This window comes from Bombus pascuorum, chromosome 6, assembly GCF_905332965.1.
Source record: "Bombus pascuorum chromosome 6, iyBomPasc1.1, whole genome shotgun sequence".
NCBI lineage: Eukaryota > Metazoa > Arthropoda > Insecta > Hymenoptera > Apidae > Bombus > Bombus pascuorum.
This window is the reverse complement of record NC_083493.1, coordinates 17262828-17286711: the sequence shown is the minus strand read 5'-3', so window position 1 is coordinate 17286711 and position 23884 is coordinate 17262828. Positions and strand designations below refer to the sequence as shown.

The 23884-nt window shown below is 38.4% G+C and overlaps 1 protein-coding gene across 4 annotated transcripts in view; it reads left to right on the top strand.

Annotated features, from left to right (window-relative positions):
- Window positions 1-23884, top strand: part of LOC132908416 (neuronal acetylcholine receptor subunit alpha-7) — a 285011-nt gene that overhangs the window by 162662 nt on the left and 98465 nt on the right. For all 4 annotated transcript variants that reach the window (XM_060962442.1, XM_060962441.1, XM_060962443.1 and 1 more), the window contains exon 7: window positions 20930-21005. In XM_060962442.1, coding sequence (XP_060818425.1) covers window positions 20930-21005 — 76 coding nt within the window. The remainder of the gene's footprint in view (window positions 1-20929; window positions 21006-23884) is intronic.

Sequence of the window (23884 nt, the reverse complement as noted above, 5' to 3'; positions counted from 1 at the left end):
GCAGTGATGATGACACACGGGAACCGGAAGCGAGCGGTACAGAGCATAAAGGATGAGCGATTTATTGTTTGGATCGGTATTTCGACGTGCGTCCACCGAAAAATGTTTGAGTTATTTCGTTCGGCGTCACATGAAATTCATAGGTTTTCGTTGCACGTGGATCAGGTTTGAATTGGAGTTTTGTCGTTTGCAACGCTTAATGTTCCCTTAATAAAAAAAAAATCTATCTACCTGATAGCTATATAAAGGCGTATACGAGCCTATATTTCTATACTTACTCGGTGCTATTCGACATTTTGTTCCTGTTAAAATTAACGCGTTTCGATTTTCCTACATTTGCGAATTATTATCGACTGCTATCGAAAATTATAAATACTTTCTTTCTCGATAGATATTATGTACGATGAGAATATTACAAACGAAGTATCGAGATTTGCATTCGAAAACTTGCAGTACTGACGTATTTCACGTGTCCGATTAGCGCAGACTTTAGCTACTAATATCTCGCGTAAACACGTGCATTTATCGTATATAATGCATTATTGTATATAATAGTATCGTATATAACACAATCGTGCTTCGTATTACTCTGAATAATTATTATTCGATATTTATTAATTATTACAAAACTTTGATAGCATATTAAAAAGACGGTCAATGTAACGATATGGCGTTAATGAATGACTTTGATTCAGAAATAGCTGATAAATACTTCGTTATTGCAAATATTATTTATTGCTGGCTGCATTTAATTCAATTTATAATACATTATCGTGAGAATAACGCAAAGTCAATAGTGTTAAACAAAATTCAATATTCATATTCGGCATTTAAATTCACGTTCAAACGTTTGTCCTTTCGTATATGTAATTCGCGCAGATTCATTTGATAAATTTATTTATCGATGATTGGACGTGTATCAAATACACGTCTGATTTCGACCACTTCGTTTCGAGATACAAGATTCCAATAAATATTTGCCAGATGACGAAGCTAAAACTATCACGCAAATACGAGCTATAAAAAGATTCGCATAGATGTCTGACAAAATTACCGATCCAATGAAATATCTAATTAGAGACGAACATCTCTGAAATTGCTTTTCTGTGAAAATCTTCAGGGGCGGGCTAAGAATAGGTTTCTTACGTTATTTAAGGACGTCGGAGGAAAAATCGTACAACAAACAAAATCTTTAATGTTGGAAGATAAGATTATCGGTAGCTGTTTCACTTCGAATTATTGACAAACTGTAGTTTCACTTCTCATAGTTTTTAAATGCGAGAGAGGACTATCGATGATAACATCGGTAAAAGAAGTTGTTAAATCGGAAGAAAAGAGACGAAAGCAGAGTGAAAGATATTTTATGGCTTCGTTCCACCCACTTTTCGAAGGCTTCACGATTGGCTGGAATACAAATTTCGGTAATGTGCACTCGTTTAAGCGTGAAAGGTCTGCTTAAAAGCGATGTCTAGCGACATCTTAACGTTTCGGACGATTTGTTATGCGTGTAGAAACGTGCATCGAATACCATTATTTCGATTAATTACAGAAAATTTTTTACGTTTTAACGATGTTTAGCGGAAATTATAGATTCGAGGGTTTCCTCGAAATACGATTTCGTTTCCTATGCTTCTACGATACTGCTACAATTAAAACAGAAAAGAAATTGCCACACCATTCGTCACTTCGATGTTGCTCAACTTTGTTTAGGAGTTTAAGCCTAAAATTAAATCGTATCTAACTGACAGTACGAAATCGTGTTTTATGTAACCCTTGATACGATTTAAAGACATTTCTACTTATATTGCGTAGAAACCAGAAAGGAATAACAAAGTATAGCGAGGAAAAGAGAAGCTTGAGAAAGTACATGGTACGCTCGATTATACAAAGTTATGTAAAATTTTGTGAAATCATTATTAGAGCGATAGACTCTGTGTGATAGAGATACCATGAACGCGCATACCGCGGGTACTCTATGAGCCGATTGTACGCTAACGCACAAAGGGTACACGCATAACAAGTCGACGAACGCAATCTCGGCACATAAATTGGCTCTAAATGTGTTGAACATTATATACGTACTCTGGTGTCGTAATTAACCCCTCAAATAGATGAGGGGCGCTACGATGGGCTGATGTCGCTTGCCGGTGTTTCTTGCTTTCACGGGCTTATAACTACGAAACATATCGAGTGAGCTTCCACTATATTATATATATATACATATAGATATTATATACGTACATACGTATACGATATATACAAGTACGACCATGTGCGAGAAGCGAACTTAATAGACAAACAAGGAAAGAGAAAAAAGAAATGAGGAAAGCGCGAGAGAAAAAAAGACAAGAAAGGGAGCAAATGAAGGAAGAAGATATCGTGACCCACCCCCTGCCCAACCCCCTTCGGGAATATACAATACATATATGTACTACTTGCCCCCTCACCCCCCACAACCTGCCCTCGTGGAGATGGATAAAAGAAAAACCAACACAGAGATAGCGGACGTAGGGAAACAGGATGACCGAGAACACAATGACCCAGAATATACTTATACATGTCTCACACACAGATACATCGACGAGTCAAAGCAGGGACCACGTGATTATGTCTGAGCTGGAAATTGCGATTTCGCATGGAACACATGTTCACGTCACTCTACTATCGACTCCGCACCGATCATTCTCGACGATCCTTACGACAAAAAATCCTCCAGATTCACCCCGGAAAACCTGTTCCCGGATTTTCTACCACTATACACCCCTGCTATCTGCTTTCGAACGTTTCTTTTTTTCTTTCTTTCTGATTTCGACTCGTATTCGAGCCGCAGAGTCTTGGTTCGTCGCTGCTTTCTTGTAAAAATCAAGAAGATTCGGAACGCATGTTTGCAATCCTTTTGCGTAATTATAGTTGCGTGCATGAATACGAATAAGTTGCTGTTTCACGGAGGAAGGTGAGCCTCTCATTTTATATACATTTTGCGATTGGTATTTGAATACACGTAGATCGAATAAACGAAAGATTTTCGTTTGAAACTAGAGGTTTGCATTGGTTTGGTTTTTTTTTCTTCTTCTTTTTGCGGATAATAAGTAATTATAGGGAATATAAGAGCATGTTTATGATACTTCTGCGAATAGATGCGTATACTTGATACTGTCTTCTTTTGTAGTATGTTTTGCGCTGTTTAAGTTTTACTCAGTAGATGAGAATTGTTAAGATTGTTAGTTGATAATCGATATTTCATAGAAAATAAGAATTTGACTTTTATATAAGCGGAAAATATTGTAAATAATTCTGGTATTGCCAGTTATATTACAAATTTCGAAATAAGTAAGCGATCCAAATTTTACAAATTTCTGATAGAGCAATAGATAACACTGTTACGAGTAAATGGTCAGAGCGATATTGTTAGTTGTTCCTGCATTCGTAAACTGCAGATAAATATCTCGAAAGAAACGTTTTATTCGATTCGGATAAAACGAAAGTAATTATTCCCCTTTTACTTGTTAAAATTTAGTCTACGGTATCATTAAATACCGCGAATGTAACTACTAATTAATACTTTCAATCGCAACGATAGAAGTAACTGTTAGCGCGTATAGTTTGAGCATGAAAATCTCTAAGCTTCGGTAATTTTGCTTTCTAATTAAATACAGGATTTTTCTTCGAGGTAATCCAGATGACATCGTGTGTATTTGTATGAAACTCGCGTTTCATCGGTTGTAAAAGTAGAATTGAAAAACATATAAAAGATCGAAGAGCTAAGGATTTTCAATAAAAATGATTTTAGAGAAATTCAATGTCGATTTCGTCGTATGTAATCTGTTTCTCTTTTGATCGAACTATTTGTTCTTGAAATCTCCAGAAACGAGAATATTTCAGACATGCAACTTAAACAGGACATCTTACACAGTGCTATCTATCGATATACTATCTTTGACATTTATTAATACAGAATTATTTACAAGTCTTGATTAACTCAAAAGTCTACGTAAACGTGATCCAACTGAATAGAATTTCTATTGCAAAACTTCCACGATTATTTCGACAGAATTCTTGAAAAAACTTCAATGGAATTTCTCTGATTCCGAAAGAATTTTATTTACTGTCAGTGCTCAAAGCTGAACAAAACTCGAACGTTCTTAGTGTATCGCGAACCATCGCGAGGATAATAAACAACGCAAAACAAAAACATACAAGGTTTACATAATTGCCAAATTAAATCTGAAGGAAAATTTAAACTAATTATTCATTTTACACGCGCCAATCCGCAAAATGTCAGGAACATCGCTTTCCTCCAAGAAATCGGCTCGTTCGACTTTGCTTCGCGTCACGAAATTCTTCGTCAGCTTCGATCTTCTTTACGATCATTTTGTTCGACAAATTATTGGAGAAAATCTGTCGCAGCCACAGCTAGACTAGTCAGGCTTCTTCGATCTATTTCGTTTCTTTCTTCATTTATGTTTCTATCGTTGCCGAGACTATCTCGATGACGCGATCCTCGTGTCTCGCAACACCGGCAACAGCGACGGACACGAGGATCAAGTTATTTGCAATCTGTCGATCCGTTGTCCAGAACCTAGGTAAAGTTTCCATCGTGGAGTCGATAGCTGAGTGACGTTTCCATGCCAGCCAGTAGCGAGCTTTTGCTCTTGAAATTCTCCGGTCTGCTAGGCACTCATGAGGCCTGGTTCGGCAAATCGATTCCACGCGACGACATTTGCTCAATTTACTTTTATCAAAACAAACGATTTTACCAATGATCAAACGACACGACGCTTTTTTTATTCCACTTCTATCATTTGCGTATAACTCGTTAATCTTATTTTCTACCTACTGTTTTCATTTAATTTCCTTTTATCTCGCTGGAAATATTCGTATTTTTTTTATACACTCGTTTTTTACTATTTTCACTTCAATTTGATCCGAGCGAGAACGTTTCATTTGGAACAATTATTATCACGCGAGGAGTGCATTATATACTCGCGGAAAGTGCTACCGTTTCGTTGAAAATAAAAAAATATTAAGAGAGAGAGAGAGGTGGATGACACACGCTTTACTTTTCTGTGGATTCACTGGTTTTGTAAGTATAACGATACGCCTGCAGTACCTACTTGAATATGCTGTTTAACCGAACCATCGTATCTTTTTTAATATATAAATCGATTTTTCTTTCTGTTATTCCGTGTATAAAAAATTGGATGTTACAACGTTAGAATATACCAGAAGATGTTTCAAATATATCCGATTGGAGAAACATCGTTTGTTGTCGGTAGTATTACTCCTTTGCATGTATTCGATTCTCCGAATGTTATTTAGTATACAAAATAAAGTGTGTTTAGCTATATGTATATCTGTTTGAAAAGTCAAACCGAGTTAATAATTCAGAACTACGAAATTGATAGAAAAATGTAGGAAAAATTACTTGCAATATAATATTTACGAGGTGTCAGCGCGACTTTTATAAGGAATTAATGGTTAAAAACGTGAAATACGAATCGTTTGGTGAGAAATAGATACTTTACAAAGTATAATGTAAAAATCGATTTATATGTAGACAGAGAATATATCTAACGATTCTTTACAACCGCACCGTTATACTTTCGAAAAATGTGATGTCATAGACAGATAATTCGTCAAACCGTTCGCTTTCTCCCTTTTTAGTTTTTCATATTTTCAATCGAGCTATCACGATACACGTTGATGTATAATGCATTCGGCGGTATTTTTGTTCGATGGGAAAACCGATAACAACGTTTCATCAAAAAATAAGTATTATAAATACGGTATAAAATTGCACAATACCAAATCAATATGATACGAAACAATAACTTTACAAGCCGATTCAAGAGAAAGGTATTACCAGTTCATATCCGCCAATTTCATCCTGAATTATATCATTATCCTCTTATTAAGTATCAAGAGTGACTTTATCACTGTTATTTGTTAACAGCAGCTCCATCAAAATTGTTACGAACGTTCGCGAAGTAAAATCTCGGAAGCTTTAAAAAATTAACTCGATTCGTCGATTATGTTGAACGTTTCGAATATAGCTAATCCGACGATCAAACTAAGACCAATGAAATCGTTACGGCGAACAAACTACGTATTCAAAGTCGTGTCGTTGAACGATCGTATCTAGTTGTTTCAGCGAAAAGTACGTAAACCAGCTGCAGAGAATTGGCGAGTGAATCAATTTAGAGAGGTCGTTGGTGCGTCGGTAACGAGCGGGCAATTAGCGTTTTACGAGAATTCCGGTACTCGGGCTCGATACTAGGTTTACGATTGTCACAAGACTGCCGATAGACAGCTCGTAAATCCGCAAAACTGTACCACGGGGCTGGATCATCGTCCGCTGACCGTATTTGATCGCCGTCGTTAATCGCGTTTATCCACGGTTACTTGATGATTCTTTTCGGATACCGATCGAATGCAATCTTGATGCTGCGTACCTATATCGGAATCAAGGTATCTAACGCCTAAAGCCATCAATCGTTATAAATTTTATTTTCTATCATCGATCAGACTATTATCAAGATAAACAAGATAAATCAGTCCTGTGATTTTTAAAAAGAGCTAATCTGGCGTAAAGTTCGTATTAAATCGGAAGAATAGCATTATCAAGATAAACACCAACCGATTGTATTTAGGACTCGGTCGATTGTTACAGCATGCAAAAGAAAATTATTGCTGTGATTTTTAAAAAGAGCTAATCTGGCGTAAAATTCGTATTAAAGCGGAAGAATAGTATTACCAAGATAAACACCAACCGATTGTATTTAGGACTCGATCGATTATTACAGGGTGCAAAAGAAAATTATTGCTGTGATTTTTAAAAAGAGATAATCTGGCGTAAAATTCGTATTAAATCGGAGGAATAGTATGATCAAGATAAACACCAACCGATTGTATTTAGGACTCGATCGATTGTCACAGGATGCAAAAGAAAATTAGTGCTGTGATTTTTAAAAAGAGCTAATCTGGCGTAAAACTCGTATTAAATCGGAAGAATAGTATTACCAAGATAAACACCAACCGATTGTATTTAGGACTCGATCGATTATTACAGGGTGCAAAAGAAAATTAGTGCCGTGATTTTTAAAAAGAGCTAATCTGGCGTAAAACTCGTATTAAATCGGAAAAATAGTATCATCAAGATAAACACCAACCAATTGTAATTAGGACTCGATCGATTGTTACAGGATGCAAAAGAAAATTAGTGCCGTGATTTTTAAAAAGAGATAATCTGGCGTAAAATTCGTATTAAATCGGAAGAATAGTATCATCAAGATAAACACCAACCGATTGTATTTAGGACTCGATCGATTGTCACAGGATGCAAAAGAAAATTAGTGCCGTGATTTTTAAAAAGAACTAATCTGGCGTAAAATTCGTATTAAATCGGAGGAATAGTATTATCAAGATAAACACCAACCGATTGTATTTAGGACTCGATCGATTATTACAGGATGCAAAAGAAAATTATTGCTGTGATTTTTAAAAAGAGCTAATCTGGTGTAAAACTCGTATTAAATCGGAAGAATAGTATTACCAAGATAAACACCAACCGATTGTATTTAGGACTCGATCGATTATTACAGGATGCAAAAGAAAATTATTGCTGTGATTTTTAAAAAGAGCTAATCTAGTGTAAAATTCGTATTAAATCGGAAGAATAGCATTATCAAGATAAACACCAACCGATTGTATTTAGGACTCGATCGATTATTACAGGGTGCAAAAGAAAATTATTGCTGTGATTTTTAAAAAAAGATAATCTGCCGTAAAATTCGTATTAAATCGGAAGAATAGCATTATCAAGATAAACACCAACCAATTGTATTTAGGACTCGATCGATTATTACAGGATGCAAAATAAAATTAGTGCCGTGATTTTTAAAAAGAGATAATCTGGCGTAAAGTTCGTATTAAATCGGAAGAATAGTATTAAGGGATCAGGATAATATTAAACTCAAGAAACATGTTCAATTTGTCAAAACAATGAAAGGTCTGATGAAATTTAAGATAATTGTCTTCGATATTTAATAAAATTAAAAATGTTGTTCTAGTAGCCACTTGTTATCCTTATTTAGACCGTATGTTCAGTGTGTTTTTCGTTTATTTTAACACTCGGTTGAGCACGTTTCATCGTACGTTCACATTTGTATGAACATTTAGACAGTAGGTACTTTGATGTGTATATGTGTATTATCATTGTTATACCACAATTATTATAGATAAGTTCTTACTCTACAGTCTTTAAATAAATATTTATTCGATTATCTAAAGGATAACATTACACAACCCCGAGAAAAAATATTTTTCTAATCATGTTCGTTAGGATTATCCTTGTTCCGATGATTAGTATATATCCCAGATGTTATTTCGATACGTAGCATCTTGTACGTTTTATTTAGGACACAGGAAATCAAACTGTCCGCGATACTCTCTATAGAAACGAAACGATAATACGTATCGCATACATTGAGAAAATGTTATTGCAACATTCTGAGAATTCGCGTTAATATTCGAAATTATTTGAAAACAAAAGTTCTTTCGCATAAAAAGATTTATTCGTCAGAAATCTGTAAGAAAGTAAGATTCGTAGCAATTCATTCGGAAAATAAAAAATAGAAGTACGCGCTCTCTTTCAGTTTCTCGGGATGGATAAACTGATTATATCGGACAGAAATCGATGCGCTGCTGTAACAAGTGCGTGTCTGTGCAGATATCAAGATATACGTCTACGAGCATGTCGGACCTTAAGCACACCACATAAAACTGAATATCAGAATCTTTACCTGAAAGACGCTTACTCAGTTCACCAAACGATCGAGTTTCATCGCCATGTAATACATTACTCATGAAAGTTTCACGGGAACTGGTAATACTTTCCACGAGATTTTTCCTACAGTAAAGAATTTTACTACAATTAAGAACATAATCTTTGTACATAAATTCTCAAAATGGAACGAAACGAAACGGTTATCATATATTTATGATCTGTTGCACGACGAGATCGTTCTCTGTTACGATATAGAATATCAAAAACGAAAAATAAGAACTACAAGTGTACGTTGTTTTTGGTATATACCAGTTGATTTTGTATATTGGAATATTCGATTAATTTGTCAGTTATTTCAGTTTTATATTCGTTTCGACATGATCGTTCTTTAACCGTTCTAGTTTGATGATAACGTGTCTGGTAATTTAAACAATTGTTTCCTATTTATTTTTCTTTTCTGTTCCGTTCGACAGATACAAGAGAAGGAATTCAGCGATACAAACTGTCAAGATAAAGTTTCTACTCTATATTGTCAATTAAATATCCTAAACTAAGCTTTTGGAATTTGAGAAACGTTTGCTACATGGAGATTTTGAAGAGCAAATGTTCACTGGCTAAGCTTAGGCTAAGTACGTATTTGTTTCGCACACGCGTGTTAAATATTACAATCTCTGCAAGGTTAATTAAAAATTAGCATATGCAAATAGGAAATAGTATGTCCCGTAAACACGAAGAAATCGAAGCTTTACCAAGTGGATCGTCGAAAATTATAAAGTTTATGTAAAGAAATATTTGTATTATTGTGAAAAGAACATTCCTCCATTACTATATGTCTAATTTAGCAAGTGGCAATATAACGAGCACCGTTAACCACACGATGTTCCATCAAACTTATAACACTTCCGCGTAGTACTTGTTAAAATGACATTCCATATAAAACTTGCCGGATTTGTTTCGGTAGTGTTTCGAATTTGCTTTGTTACCAAGTAAAAATGCACGTAACAATCAAAAAGTTGTCTTAAGACGTAATGCGATAAAACGCAGAAATTCCAACAAAGTCAAATTGCGAGCATTACGTAACTCACAATTTACATGCACACTTTTATCAAGTCTTTAAGATTTTTGCCACATTACACGCTTTCAGAAGCGTAATCGATGCGTTATCGACCAATCCTTTTCCGGCGTGTTGCTTCAGTCGTTCAACGTACTAATAATAACATGATACACAGACTTTCACGCAAATTCGTAAGTACGATCGATAGATCCTCGCTTCTTCGAGATTTTCTTAAGAATACGGTTTTCTTAACGATCGGTCGGCGTCACGGGTGAAACAAACGACCAATGTTTTTTTTTAAACGATCCAACTCGTTCTCGTGATACGACGGTCCTTAAAAACAAAAAAAGGCTTCATACACAACGCGACAATATTTTCCAACTTCGAGAAAACATTTACGTTTCATCGCATCGGAGAAACTTTGCTTGAACACTTCTTTTCTTGCTGTTACTTTTTATAACAATTGTAACGAAGGGATTAATTTTTAAAGAACACTGCGCGAATATTTGACGATGTACTTGTTCTTCGCCAACTCATTACTTTCGACCGAATCGTTAACATTCCGTCGCCTTTCTACGGAGAATATGACTAAATTTAATTTCAAATGAAATCGGCGATTTGTATTTTTCGTTCCAAAAACTCATATCTATTCGTTATTTAATTAGCGATAATGTTAATTCGATAATTTAGAAATTTAAGAAGCTTTAAACGCTTAATGCATGATCTTTCTTGCCTTTTATCGCCCATTATCTACTTGCGATTACGTATAATTAAAACACGAGTGTATAAACATTCTACATTTATTAATCACTTTGCGTACAAGATTGGAAGAAAACTGTGGACATAAAATAAAGTTAAATTAAATATATACCTACGAGAAGTTAGTCTTGAAAAAAGGATCTCAATAATGACGAAATAAATCTCAGCACAAAGTACAACAACATGTCTTATAAATAAAAATCATGTACTGTGTTATACGAGTAGAGTAGACTATGTTTTAAAAGATAAACGCGTATAATAGTACATATTCTTACGTGAATTCGCGTTTCATTTCGCCAGTCTTTATCCTAAGCGAATGCATGTTGTATATTTTGTAGCGTGCTTAAGTATTTATCAGTATACGATTCATTTTTACTTTTGTTATGTTTGATAAATAGAAGTATGGGTACCTACTAGTTTGCCACGTTATATTGATCTACAAAGATGTGGATTGTGTACAGTATGAAAACTTATGCATACTAAGTATAAAATAACGCGATTAAATTTTCTTAAGAGTAAGTTCGGTTTAGTTAAAAACTTTTATGTTAAAATGTGTGTTAAATTCCTTTGATTGTATATAAACTATAAAAGGCGAAAAAAAGAGTTTAAAACCTAATAATCGGTAAACGAACTTACGCCGTGTTTTTAATTGGAATCTTTAGTTTTGATTTTTTATTAGTTCCTTTATTACTTTATAATTTTTAACGTTCGAAAACAATGACGTTAAAAAATGTCATAGGTGATCCGAACAGTTTAGGTTGGATATCAGCTAAAGATATTCAGCTGCGGATTAATTAATTTCCAGGCATTTAACTGAAATGTTCAGTTTACACGACGAACTTGACATAAAGTAAAAGTTTCATCCAAATTCTTATGGATCACCTACGACTCAACGATGTCAATTGGGATTTATCACGAAACAGCTTCTCGAATTTTACTTGACCTTCAAATATTTTTCAATTAAAGGACTATATCTGTACACACCACATTTAGAAAAACCTCGTCCTTTTATTTTGCAATAATTTGCTTTGCAATTAACATTATAAGCATTGGTTATTTAAAAGACTTAGACGGTAAATCTATAAATATTGCTAACTGTACTTTTACGCTGGCAGAGTAGCGATACGAAACTTTGAACTTCTTTTATGATCTGTCCTACTGTTGCTGAAGGATCGGCAAATTTTCTATTCATTTCGCTACCTTACTGATTCTACTCAGAGTTACCGAACCAAACTCTTAAAAATTAATAACACCTTAAATGTGGCATCAAATTGACTTTTTCATTTCCATTAAGCCACAAGTCATGCTACATCGTGTCTGAACAATATGCTAAAGCGAGATCTAATCATCTCCTCGACATACCTCGTTAATCATCGTCGCCTGAATCCTGCACACAAAGTTAGCAAACATTCGAAGGTCCTTCGATGGAATTTTTCTTCGACCAAGGATCGAATAGCGTGAAATAAACGAGCCACTTGATATACCTAACTTTCACCTGTTGCACGTGTGTTCCTACCAGCGCCACGACGTTCCGAAATACTTCACCCTTGGCCGATCTATTCTTTTCTTGTTAGAATGACGAGGCCACCGCCGTTAGCCTAACTCCGTTTGTTCTCGTCGCGTATCCTCTTCTACGCAATTCGTGAACCGCCGTGTTACGAAACTTTGCCCTGGTGAAGTAATCGCACGGTGTATAAAATCAGAGCGGGAAACAAACGAGTCTTTGAACTTTGCAACTAAATACATCGATAGATAGAAGGTTACATAGAAATAATATAGAAATGTGAAAGATATACCGTATAATAGTTTTCTATCTTTAATCAGTTTAAGAATACGTATAGGCGAAACATCGTATGCGCGTTTTATCTACCTTGTCAATGACCCGTGTAAAACCAATTTGCAGACAGTTTATTTGCATTCGTAACGGTGAATCGCAGATTTTCAAAATACGAGCGAAATTTAGTTACAGCGTGAAGATAAAGAATAAAGATGGGTGAAATTAACAGGCCGGGAGAAAGATAGTTTAACGCATTTATGAAAGATCTCTTATTATAAACGAGATGCCTCGTAATGACATCGATTTTCTTAGATATAGGTTTCCCCGCGTGTAGTTTATCTCTGGAATGGAGAATAGAGAATCTAAAAATCGATACTGTAGAATCTGATTTTTATGTACGTGCATCGCTTTATATTTCCACTTGCTTTCGATGTATCTTTCATATCTTCGTTCCTTTCTACGTAAATACATGGAATGGATACAAAACACATAAAAATTAAAAATTTACGCAAAAGTTATATACGGAAGTTGGTATGCGGAAGTTGTAGAAACTAACGAAAAGAAGATTCACTTGGTTTAGATTTCAGAACTCGTACTACCCGGATAGACAAATAGTGCCTTACTTTTATAGCATCGACATAACGGAATTCGATGCGATCGCTGTCGTTACGAACGATTTTGACACGATACTTTCAGGAAAATGAAATTGCTACATAGGAGACTTTTATGTCGTACAGTAGCAATAAAAAGTTGCTTCAGCTAGCAATCAAGGTATTACAACTGTTTTCCCAGGATGAATTCCACAAAGGATAAAAACATTCGATGAATTGCTAATTATCGGGAAAAAATCAACATTTTATAGCTGAACGTTTATCAAACGCGATTCATTATACGTTATATTAAATGTCCATCGATATTAATCAAACCCACGTGAGTGTGCACAGGAGCTTTATAAATAACACGACGATCCACTTAATAACTTTCACTCCCGTAGAAAGTCCAAAGAACAAGAGAAAAACAAACGTGCTACGAGCTAACCGACTTACTCGTGTGTGCGAAGCAAATTCATTCCGTTCGGATGCGCTCTTACATGCGTGCCTTGCGATCGAGTTAGCTGAAAAGGGAAAAATGAGAAGCGAAGCCGGTGACACACGCGATGATGAAACTAATAAAAAAGAAAGAGTCAAGGAAAAACGAGATAAAACACTCGAGACACGGCACTCGCGTAAGATTTACCAAGCCCGAGCATTTACCAACCTCCCTCGATAATACATTAAGCATCGTGTTCACCCCTTTAGACCTTAAGTGTTTATCGTGGAGAAGTTGGTAAAACGATAAAAGAAGATCGTTCGTTTTTCCTGTATCGTTTAATCGCGCATCTTTCAGGCTCTTTGTCTAAGACTATCGGATTACAACGTTTAATTAACCGATACGCTTGAAATAATTGCTTGTATCCGTTCCCAAACATCCGTATAGAGCACCATAAAGCGGATCGTTTACGGATAATCGCGACAGTCGCATGGTTAATTATTTCATTCGTACGCGTTAATTAATACACGGAGTTATTGAATCGCGAGAAACGTGTTCCTCGACTGGTGTATAACGACTACCGAGTACAACGTTTCGCAGACGAACGATCTATTCGTAGAAGTGAAATAGCAAGTGAAATATCGTTCTTCGGATATGTAGGATATGCGTAAATTGAAAGGAAGAACGGACGTCGTCGAAACGAACGATTTTCTTCGTATGTGTGCATATCGGATGAAAGGCTCGCGGACTGCATAACAGAGAAAAATGAAGATTTTCTGTAAAAGTTGCTCCAACTAATTGTCTCTACTTTATACGTACGTATATTAGAACGTAGTGGCAGCGGTTTCTCGGTATTACGCAGATCTATTCTACGCGATAGATCGATCCGGTGAAACTTGACAGACTCGAAAGAAAACGATTAATTACCTCGTTGAAACATGTTTCGCCGCAGTGATAAATCATGATGTTTGTAAAGAATTACTAACGGATTAATTCATACGTCTATTAAGAAAAATAGACTCGGACTATCTTTTAGTTCGTGACAGAATTTTTTGTCTTAAAACCTTGCTCCGAATCTGACGAAATCGAAGAAAAAGAAATTCATTACGAACGAATTAATTTATTATTTGGCAAATTATAAAATGCCTCTACACGTTCTTTACAGATATAATAGGAGATGGTGCGGTGACAAATTGATCGACCTGATTTTCACGCTACTCGAACTTCGTACAAACAAAACTTGTCGCTTTACGAAACGATTACCTTGAGATCTCCTCGAACGGTACGACGTAAATTTTACGTTTAGGTTATCGAATTAGCGCACAAGGCGTTTAATCCCTATAAACTTGCTCGACTGTGTGGAAGCACGGATGCGAATCCGCGTGGTAGATTAACGATCCGCGAATTTTCAGTGTGTACGAACGTGGTGATCGAAGCTGCGCAAACAGAAACGATGCTGCGACGCTTCGAAACACGAGACTCACGTAAATGCAGGACGGAAACGCTCGTGTCCGCGACTGCCAAGAAATTTCGGTGGCAAAACAAACGGTCGTGGCACGCGCGCGTTTCTCGAGCTTTCGACCGGCTGCCATTGCGAACCCCGTGGAAAATGCAGTCCGGGCGCATTTCATCGATTACTATGTCGCATATTACGCGCCCGCCATCGCCTCCGCCTCCGCCTCCGCCCCCTTACCACCGCCAACCCGTACACAACCTACCGCCTCCATCGTTCTCATCGACCAAACGAATCCGTCGAATCTCGTAGAGAAAACGGAGAGAGGAAAGGAGAGTGTTCTTTTTCGACACAGCAGACCCTGTATCACGCAACAACCCCGTAATTCTGGTTGGTTCACTAGCCCTTGGCTCTATAGCCTGCTACAACCATAGGCTAACCCCACACCCAAACCCATCGACCTCTCGAGTACATCACAAGAAATCAACGTTCGATCGCGATCCAGCGATTAGTTATAAGTGTACAGCGCGTGTGTCGCATGCTCGGTGTCTATATGTATGTGTACATTAATGTGCATCTACGTTATACGTGTAAATACTCGGTCAATGTGTAATCAACGTGCGTTTGCGACACGTAGATGCATGCGTTCCATTCCCGACCAGCAACGATCCAGGTGATTCATACACCACTGTAGTCCCATTTATTATCGCGCGTCTAACCAAATGTATTTTTCTTTATTCGCGTACGTGCACGCCGGAATCAAATTGCGTGCACATGTTATTTTAGCCAACTTTCGCTCGAATGCGTCATGCTTAGAGCCGCGGGATTTATTACGTTGGTTTCATTACGAACCTCTGTGCTCTTGAAAAGTTCTTTGAGAGATATTTGGTTTCGTCGAAAGCTATTGCGAATACGATCGATAATGCGTAATATTCGTATCGCCGCGTACTGTCTGGACGAGACGAACTATCCTTGCATACACGAAGAACGGTACTGGCGTAGATATCGAAACGTTTTACAATATATTCCCTGGGACATGTAACCCCATTGGAACGGCAATGCCTGTATTATTCGTTAATGTGGATATTCGTGTTCTCCAGACGGTACGATATCGATATAAATGTTTTCGAGCGTTTCGCGAATGCTCGATTTGCCGAGACTTACCCGTCGGGTTAAGTCGATGAAACAGTATGCAGATGTTGGCAGCCCTACGCGAGTGGGGAATGTTTGCGCGTATATTTGTCGTCGGAGGCGCGGGCTGGTCGATCGCCCTCGTCGACGAGTCTTCGGTTACGCGAGTTGGTAGTTTCGACGAATATTCGGTAGCAAATGCTACCCGAGAGTACGCGTTATGCTCGCCCGCATAAACGAGTGCGATCGTACTTGCCTGTCGAGCTCTTTCCATCCTCCCACGCAGCGACACGCACGATTCTATTCGCGGGATGAAATCTTTTGGCCGAAGAGTGCGGCGCTAATCGCGTTTCACGTTCGCACACGGCGTTGATCCTGGATCGGTGGCTCTATTCAATCAAGTTGATCACTCTGGGAATTTGGTAATTATCGTCGAACGCGATTACATTCGGCCGAGGTTAATTCTCAGTTGGCGATTGAATACATTGATCGGTGTTCTGGGATGAGAGCGTCGATTATGTCGCAGAAATTATCACGATTATCGACCCAATGAATATTTATCTGTATAATAGATAAATCACGATGATTTCTCTTCTTCGTCTCTTTTTTCTCGTCGTTCACGCATTCCGTTTCGTCTATGGTAATCGATATCTCGTCCGATATGACGGACGTGTCCGGACAAAAACGATCAAGTCGAGTAACGTGAATCACGCTCGAGTCACCTGTCCACCGGTTCAGGATTAATCGTCAATCGTGCATGGACCGATAAATTCCAGGCAGACCTGAGTCCACGCTTTCTTGCCGGCTGATGGAAAATGGCAATTCGGAACGATGAGCGTATCGTTCCGAATGAAATGTATGGCGCCGCGACGTTTCCACGATCGTCTTTGGAACCGCTTGGGAAATCAAGATTTTGCACGAATTACGTTTAATTGTTCAAGCTTCGACCAGGATGTACGATCGAAACGAGAAAATTGCAAAATTAACGCGACGAAGGTTTATCAACTGCCGTACATTTAATTTCCCGTCTAAGACGAAACAGGGATCTGTAAGCAGAGCTTTATCTATTATAGAATAATTCCTTTTTTTCACAGAAATCTCAAGAATTCATCATCCGACCTGGATACGAGACAAATTTTACCTTCCGTTTTGTGGGACCAATATTTTATCGTTCTTTTTATATGCGATTCAGTGAAAAATACGACTCGTGAAAATCACGTAGATTCCATTTCAAACGACAAATTACTTCAAATCGTAGACAAGTTTAAAATTTGTTCGCGCTCGAAGCAATGGTCAATAACTTAAGAAATGTGGTGTACGAGAATGATACGTTATTTTACAATGCACATTACATGCAACGTATTATAAACATGTATCGTCGATGTTACAATACGTAACTCTACTAAAATATCAATGCACGTATGTGCAATTGCTATCCGACGATTAGTCTCGATACAGCAGCCAGAGTGCTAAGCCACAATCCCTCGGGTTTAAACGTTCGAATTTAAAATTTGTTCGCGCTCGGAGCAATGGTCAATAACTTAAGAAATGTGGTGTACGAGAATGATACGTTATTTTACAATGCACATTACATGCAACGTATTATAAACATGTATCGTCGATGTTACAATACGTAACTCTACTAAAATATCAATGCACGTATGTGCAATTGCTATCCGACGATTAGTCTCGATACAGCAGCCAGAGTGCTAAGCCACAATCCCTCGGGTTTAAACGTTCGAATTTAAAATTTGTTCGCGCTCGGAGCAATGGTCAATAACTTAAGAAATGTGGTGTACGAGAATGATACGTTATTTTACAATGCACATTACATGCAACGTATTATAAACATGTATCGTCGATGTTGCAATACGTAACTCTACTAAAATATCAATGCACGTATGTGCAATTGCTATCCGACGATTAGTCCCGATACAGCAGCCAGAGTGCTAAGCCACAGTCCCTCGGGTTTAAACGTTCGAATTTAAAATTTGTTCGCGCTCGAAGCAATGGTCAATAACTTAAGAAATGTGGTACGAGAATGATACGTTATTTTATAATGCACATTACATGCAACGTATTATAAACATGTATCGTCGATGTTGCAATACGTAACTCTACTAAAATATCAATGCACGTATGTGCAATTGCTATCCGACGATTAGTCCCGATACAGCAGCCAGAGTGCTAAGCCACAATCCCTCGGATTTAAACGTTCGAATCGGGTCACCTCCGTGAAATATACGTCTCGCGATGAATTACGAGAGACCAACGTTCGGAACCGTTCGGATTCGTTCTAATGCCCAACGAGCCTGTGCGCGACGCTATGCAGAACGCGATCCCGAAAATATCATCGAAAAAGGAAGAAATTCTGCTGGCTTGAAAAAGTGACATGATATATCGGGTGTTCCGAGCAACGGTATCCACGAGATTATACGTCGCAATTTGGCTGACTATGAAGATGTCCATAGACGAAATTAGGCATGTTGAAGTGGTCGTCGCTTCTCTACATCTGGTCTTTTAGTTTTCTCAAGCACCGAAGTCATCGACAGCGTATAGACGAAAGACTGGGTCGAAGACAGACCATAAACAGTAGATAGGCGACGTTGAGGATTTTTAGTCATGGGATAACACTGCTAGCGTGCGGATCTGGATCGACTCAATTATATTCCGGCTTGTATTTACACTTCGGTATTTAAAATATATTTTCTACCTTACAATTTATCCACGCGTTCCTTTGTATTCGCATACATCTAATAACCTCAACAAGGCACTTTCGCGTTCGTTATATATACGTAGAAAATACAAATGTTCCTAATATTCTGATAATAATTATCGTTACGATTTATCGTCATCTTTTCGATGGTAAGAAATTTAATATTCCAGAAGTCGATCAGTGCCTACTACTTGCACTTGAAAGAATTCATTACCAACAAACGAACGACAAACTGTTCGAAAAAGAATCGCGAAAGTTGTTAAGATATCGAAAGTTCATCGGGAAAGATCCATATCCGAATTTAAAGACCCAAAACCGATAAAATATTAACTTTGCGAAAATAAGTAGTCGATGTATTGAAAAGCAAATTTACGCTCAAGTTCGTCACGATCCAGAATCTCTCCGTTCGTTCGTTCCGGTATAAAGTTTTCAAAATTTCAAACGCGAAACTCGGAGCAATTAATTCGAACGACTTTGAATCGTCGGGAGAAGCAGAGTTCGTTCTTTGCCAACTAAATCGAAGGTGGAATGCCTTTCGATGCGCATAATCGGCAGAAATACTTAAATCGAGTCAGTGAAATTTCGATTTAATATCGGCGTCTCTTTGAGGTAAGTTAGTTAGGTTCGACCGTCGTTTTGTCTCTGATAGCCTTGCGGGCCAGTTTGTCCAGCAATATATTCAGTTTCGTCGTTTATTTAATAAATAAAAAAAAGAAAAAAAATCCCCAGAAATCCGTCCAATAAATCGTATCCTTCGACCGCGTACTCGAAATACGAGACAAACGGGGAACACAATGTCGAACCGGTTAAACGATCGAGATGCCGGATAATAGCAGGAAGCGTAGTTTAAGGGCAGACCCCGAGGATGGAAATGCCGGTCGTAAAAGTTAGAACACGCCGAACCGCATCTCGTTTGGCTCTCGATCAAAGAGCAACAGATAGACAGGAAGGAGGTAGCGCCGAGCTTAAAGGGAGCCGAAGAAACGGTTTAAGAAGCATTCTACGATGGAACAAGTGTTCTTTGAGGGATTCCTACGGTATTCCGTCCGGTTGCTGCTCGAGTACCAAAGATAAGAAAAGATGCAAGAAACGCGTTGAAAAGGAGAACTTTACAAAATAATATGTATACAGTGTGAGCCAATATTTTAAATTTGTCAACGCGTTTTGCGAGTATACGCGGAGGCAGGATACGAATGTTGTTCGTTAAAATGCTACGACAGATATACGAAATATGAACGAAGCTATTCTTTGATTTTCAATATCGCACTCGTTCACCACGTCTATATAAGATTACTCTTTATTTATAACCATAGAAAAAGATAGGTGGGAAAAATCGGGCCACCTCGTATATGTAGAGTTACGTATTGCGCGACAGCTTAAAATTTTGGGAAGAACGATAAAGTTATCGGTAACTTACACAAACGGACCAGCTAAAAATCGTAAGACGAATCGAAGTGAAAAATCAAGATAGCGTTTCAAACTTTGGGATGTCGGTAATATTTTTCTCCCGAAGAATATTTTGAAATTTCGCCAGCGACACGGTGAACAAGCACCGGCCGGTGAACTAGTATAGGTGAGATAAAATAGCATATCAGTGTACGGTGGTTGATTGCGACGTCGATGAAGCAACGAAATACACGTTCTAAAGGGAACGAGTGTTCATAATGGGAACCGTAGAATCGAACCTGCGAGTGGCACGGAAGCTCCGAAGAGAGAAACGGGATGAAAGATATCGAAAGTGCTTTGCTTTAATTTCGTGTAAAAGACGCGCGAATAAACACGTTGAACGCCAAAGTTTCTCTTTGGGATAGACAAGTGGAGAATTAGATTCGGTATAAAAGCGGATTAAGCGGTTGTTGAAACGTCGCGAGTCGCTCGACGTTAGACAGCGGCAGAAGGCGTTTCTCTCATCGTCGACGAGAATCCCAGGCTTAGTCTGTCGATCGCCACGGATTTATCCTCTCCTTTATATACCAGATACGCACACGAAATGTCCTTCGCAACACGCCATCATCCTCTGAGCCTCCTCCTTGCACGATTTATACCGACACTGCCGCGCCACGTTGATCTGTGTGCATAGCTGCGAAAGTAGTCGTAGTCGTACCGTAGAAACGAAGAGTGACGTAAAGCTGTCGCACGTGCATGCGTGTCCGCTTCGTGTGACCTAGCGAAATGCCACGACCATAAACGTACGCCCGTGTTAATCGAAACTTTGTCGTTGCTAGGTCGACCTCGTGCTCAGCTCGGAGAAGGGCGGCGACCTGTCCGACTTTATCACGAACGGAGAATGGTACCTGATCGGTAAGTACTTTGAATACGCGATTCTCTAATTAAATTCAATTCAATTCGATTCAATTAAATAAGTATCCCTGTGTAATTAAATTATTTGACATGTTCTAATATTGTTATTAAATACGATCGTTATAATTCCATTGGAAATTCTACAATATCAACGTTCTTATGCTATAAGAATTTTTATACATCTATAGCGCCTTACAGTTTTGCCCAGCAAAACTTACAGTAGCACACTGTATGGATATAAGTACGAAAAGAAATATTATATAGACTTTAACACTGTACTTCGATATCGTAGTTAACTGGAAATTCATTACCGATACCTTCGTATTTCCTATTTTGATTACGTTCACGTCAACGTCCATAGAATACACCGATAAAGTTTGGAAAACGCTGGAAAAACCCTGTGGGAAGCATAAGAAGAAAGTATATATTTAAGATTTAAGTATTAACGCAATTTTCATCGTTCTTTTCAAAACTTGAACTCATTTCCTCGCAATCTTCCTCGCCACAACAAAACTCCGGCAAATGGCGTTCCTTAATAATGTTTCAACAGGGAAGCCAATTTTCAGGTTCCCACGGTAAAATGCATTTTTCGCCGGACTTGGTTTTCTCGCGCGATATTCGTGTCACCGGCGCGTAAAGGAATGTTGATGAAAATCGTTAGGGCGGCCACTTTCGCGTTTACACGCTACCAAGGATGTTGCCAAAGACGTCTCGCGAGTTTCTGTCTCGCGTACCCCATAAACTTTCGAATCGATGTAGCGATCGAACGAGCACCTAGTCGCTTTGCGAGTCTTCGATTTCGCGCCCGACTCGTTTGCTCTTCGCGGCTCCACGGTATTCCTCTTTCGCTCCGAGGACGGCGATCGCCACGAACTTCCGTTATCTTTTTCGTTATCTTCTCGAAGCTACTTTGGCGGCGTTATTCGAATTTCGTTCACGTACGACGGTTTTGTCGATGCTAGCGCGAGTTTCGCGTATGAAAACGCGAGGCCAAGAATGTGAAATGCGACCGATGAATAATGGAGAGTGGCGGAGAGAATCTTAGCGGATGCGACTGGGCGAAATTGCATTAATAAATTTAGCTTTCCTCGCGATTCAGCGACACAAACTCGGTTCGAGAGCCTGTAACCCGAATACTTTCCTCTTTTACGGTTGCTGGCTTATACAGGGAATTTTCAGCGGTGGTATTTGCCTCGAGAAACACGCTAAGGTGATTCGTTGAGAGTCGAGGTAGTTTCGGGGATGGGAGGTTTATTGTTGAACGTGTACAACGTAGGGCGACCTGATATACATAGGTGTCGAGGCGCATAAGACTACGTGCATAATATTCCACCTGCTGGCATACAAATGCCAGCACAAACCAAAAGGGGGCGATCCTGCATGGACGAATAACCCGAAACGATGCTTTGGGAATTTTGCAAACGTTGTTATTGAAAACTTTATGCCACATTTTTCACTTACCGCTTCGCGTAGAATTAGCACAACTTTTGTGGCGCTTGCTGCAAGTCGTAGCAAATAAGTTCATCCGAATTCCATTAAGAAGCGAGCTCCGCTCGTTCGTAAAAATCTAGTTCAACCCGATACCAATTCCACACGCCAACGAGGGGCACTCGACTTTCGGCGGAAAACTTTTTTCTTAAGAATTCCTCGTTCGCTCGCTTCGCTCATGTGTGAGATTGGTATCGGGATTGGACTAGATTTTTACGAGCAAGTGTTTCTTTACTATACAAAAATAAATAAATCCTCTAGATTTACAAATTTGTTTTTGTTAATAATTTTTTAAAAAATCACACACGACGGCTGGAACGTTCCAAAGTTTACTCAGAAGTGTCCACATGTCACACAAGGGCCTGACCATATTTGTCAAGATCAAAGCAATTGGGACTGGATCCCTTTTTGTCAACATTTGCCAAACCAGATTGCAATTCTAACGTATGAAACAATTTATCCTAAAGGTTAATTCCTTTTTTTTTTTTTTTTTTTAATGCCCAAACTCCCTTTTCTCGCGTACAAAAAGGCACAGAACAATAGAAAGCAAAGTTGAGCATTATGCATTATGTTATTTATTTTAAAAAAGCACGAAGAGGGGGAAAATGGCTACTATATATTTCGAATAAAACTGCGAACAATAAAAGTCACCCGTGTCTCGTACAGAGACGCGGTCATCGAGGTCATTAAAATTGCATATTTCCACAATAAGGCAGTCACAGATGTAACTTTTATAATGTTTGCAATTAGGGCAAACGCATCGCGTGGGAAATTAACGTCGTCCGAGTGCAAATGTCTGGCAAAAGAATTCCTACGGCGTGGCAACGAGGGAACAAACCGCCAGTTAGAATTTTCTTACCGATTGAAAGTAATTTAGGTAATTAAAAACCACGATTCCCTTAACGCCACCGTAAACCATCGACTTCCTCGCGCTGCAGAATTTTTAAGCGCACCTTTTCCATTGCTTTATTTCTCGCGATATCGGCGCATCCTTATCAGCTGTATTACGGCGATCGACGTTAAAGTTTTTCATGAAACGACGAGAAATTATGCGTCGAAAGGGTAAGACACTAGATCGGTGTATGTGAAATTAGTTTCTTTGAAATTTAAATTTGACTGGCTGTTACTTACCAACCATTAAATTTTTTCCAGACTCCAATTATCGACCACATTGCAGAAGAAATTTGCCATAAATTGCGTGTATTTGCGTGCGTATTACAAAATTTGTAATAAAAATATATGGACACCACGAATTAGGCATTAATGGAACGAAACGTTGGAGGCGATTGACGAATGGGAAGGTCGCGTTTATAACAAGAGCGTACGATTTCAAACGGACGTAGCCGGCTAATAAAGGCAGTTAAACGGAAATCACGAGGTAACCTGCTCGT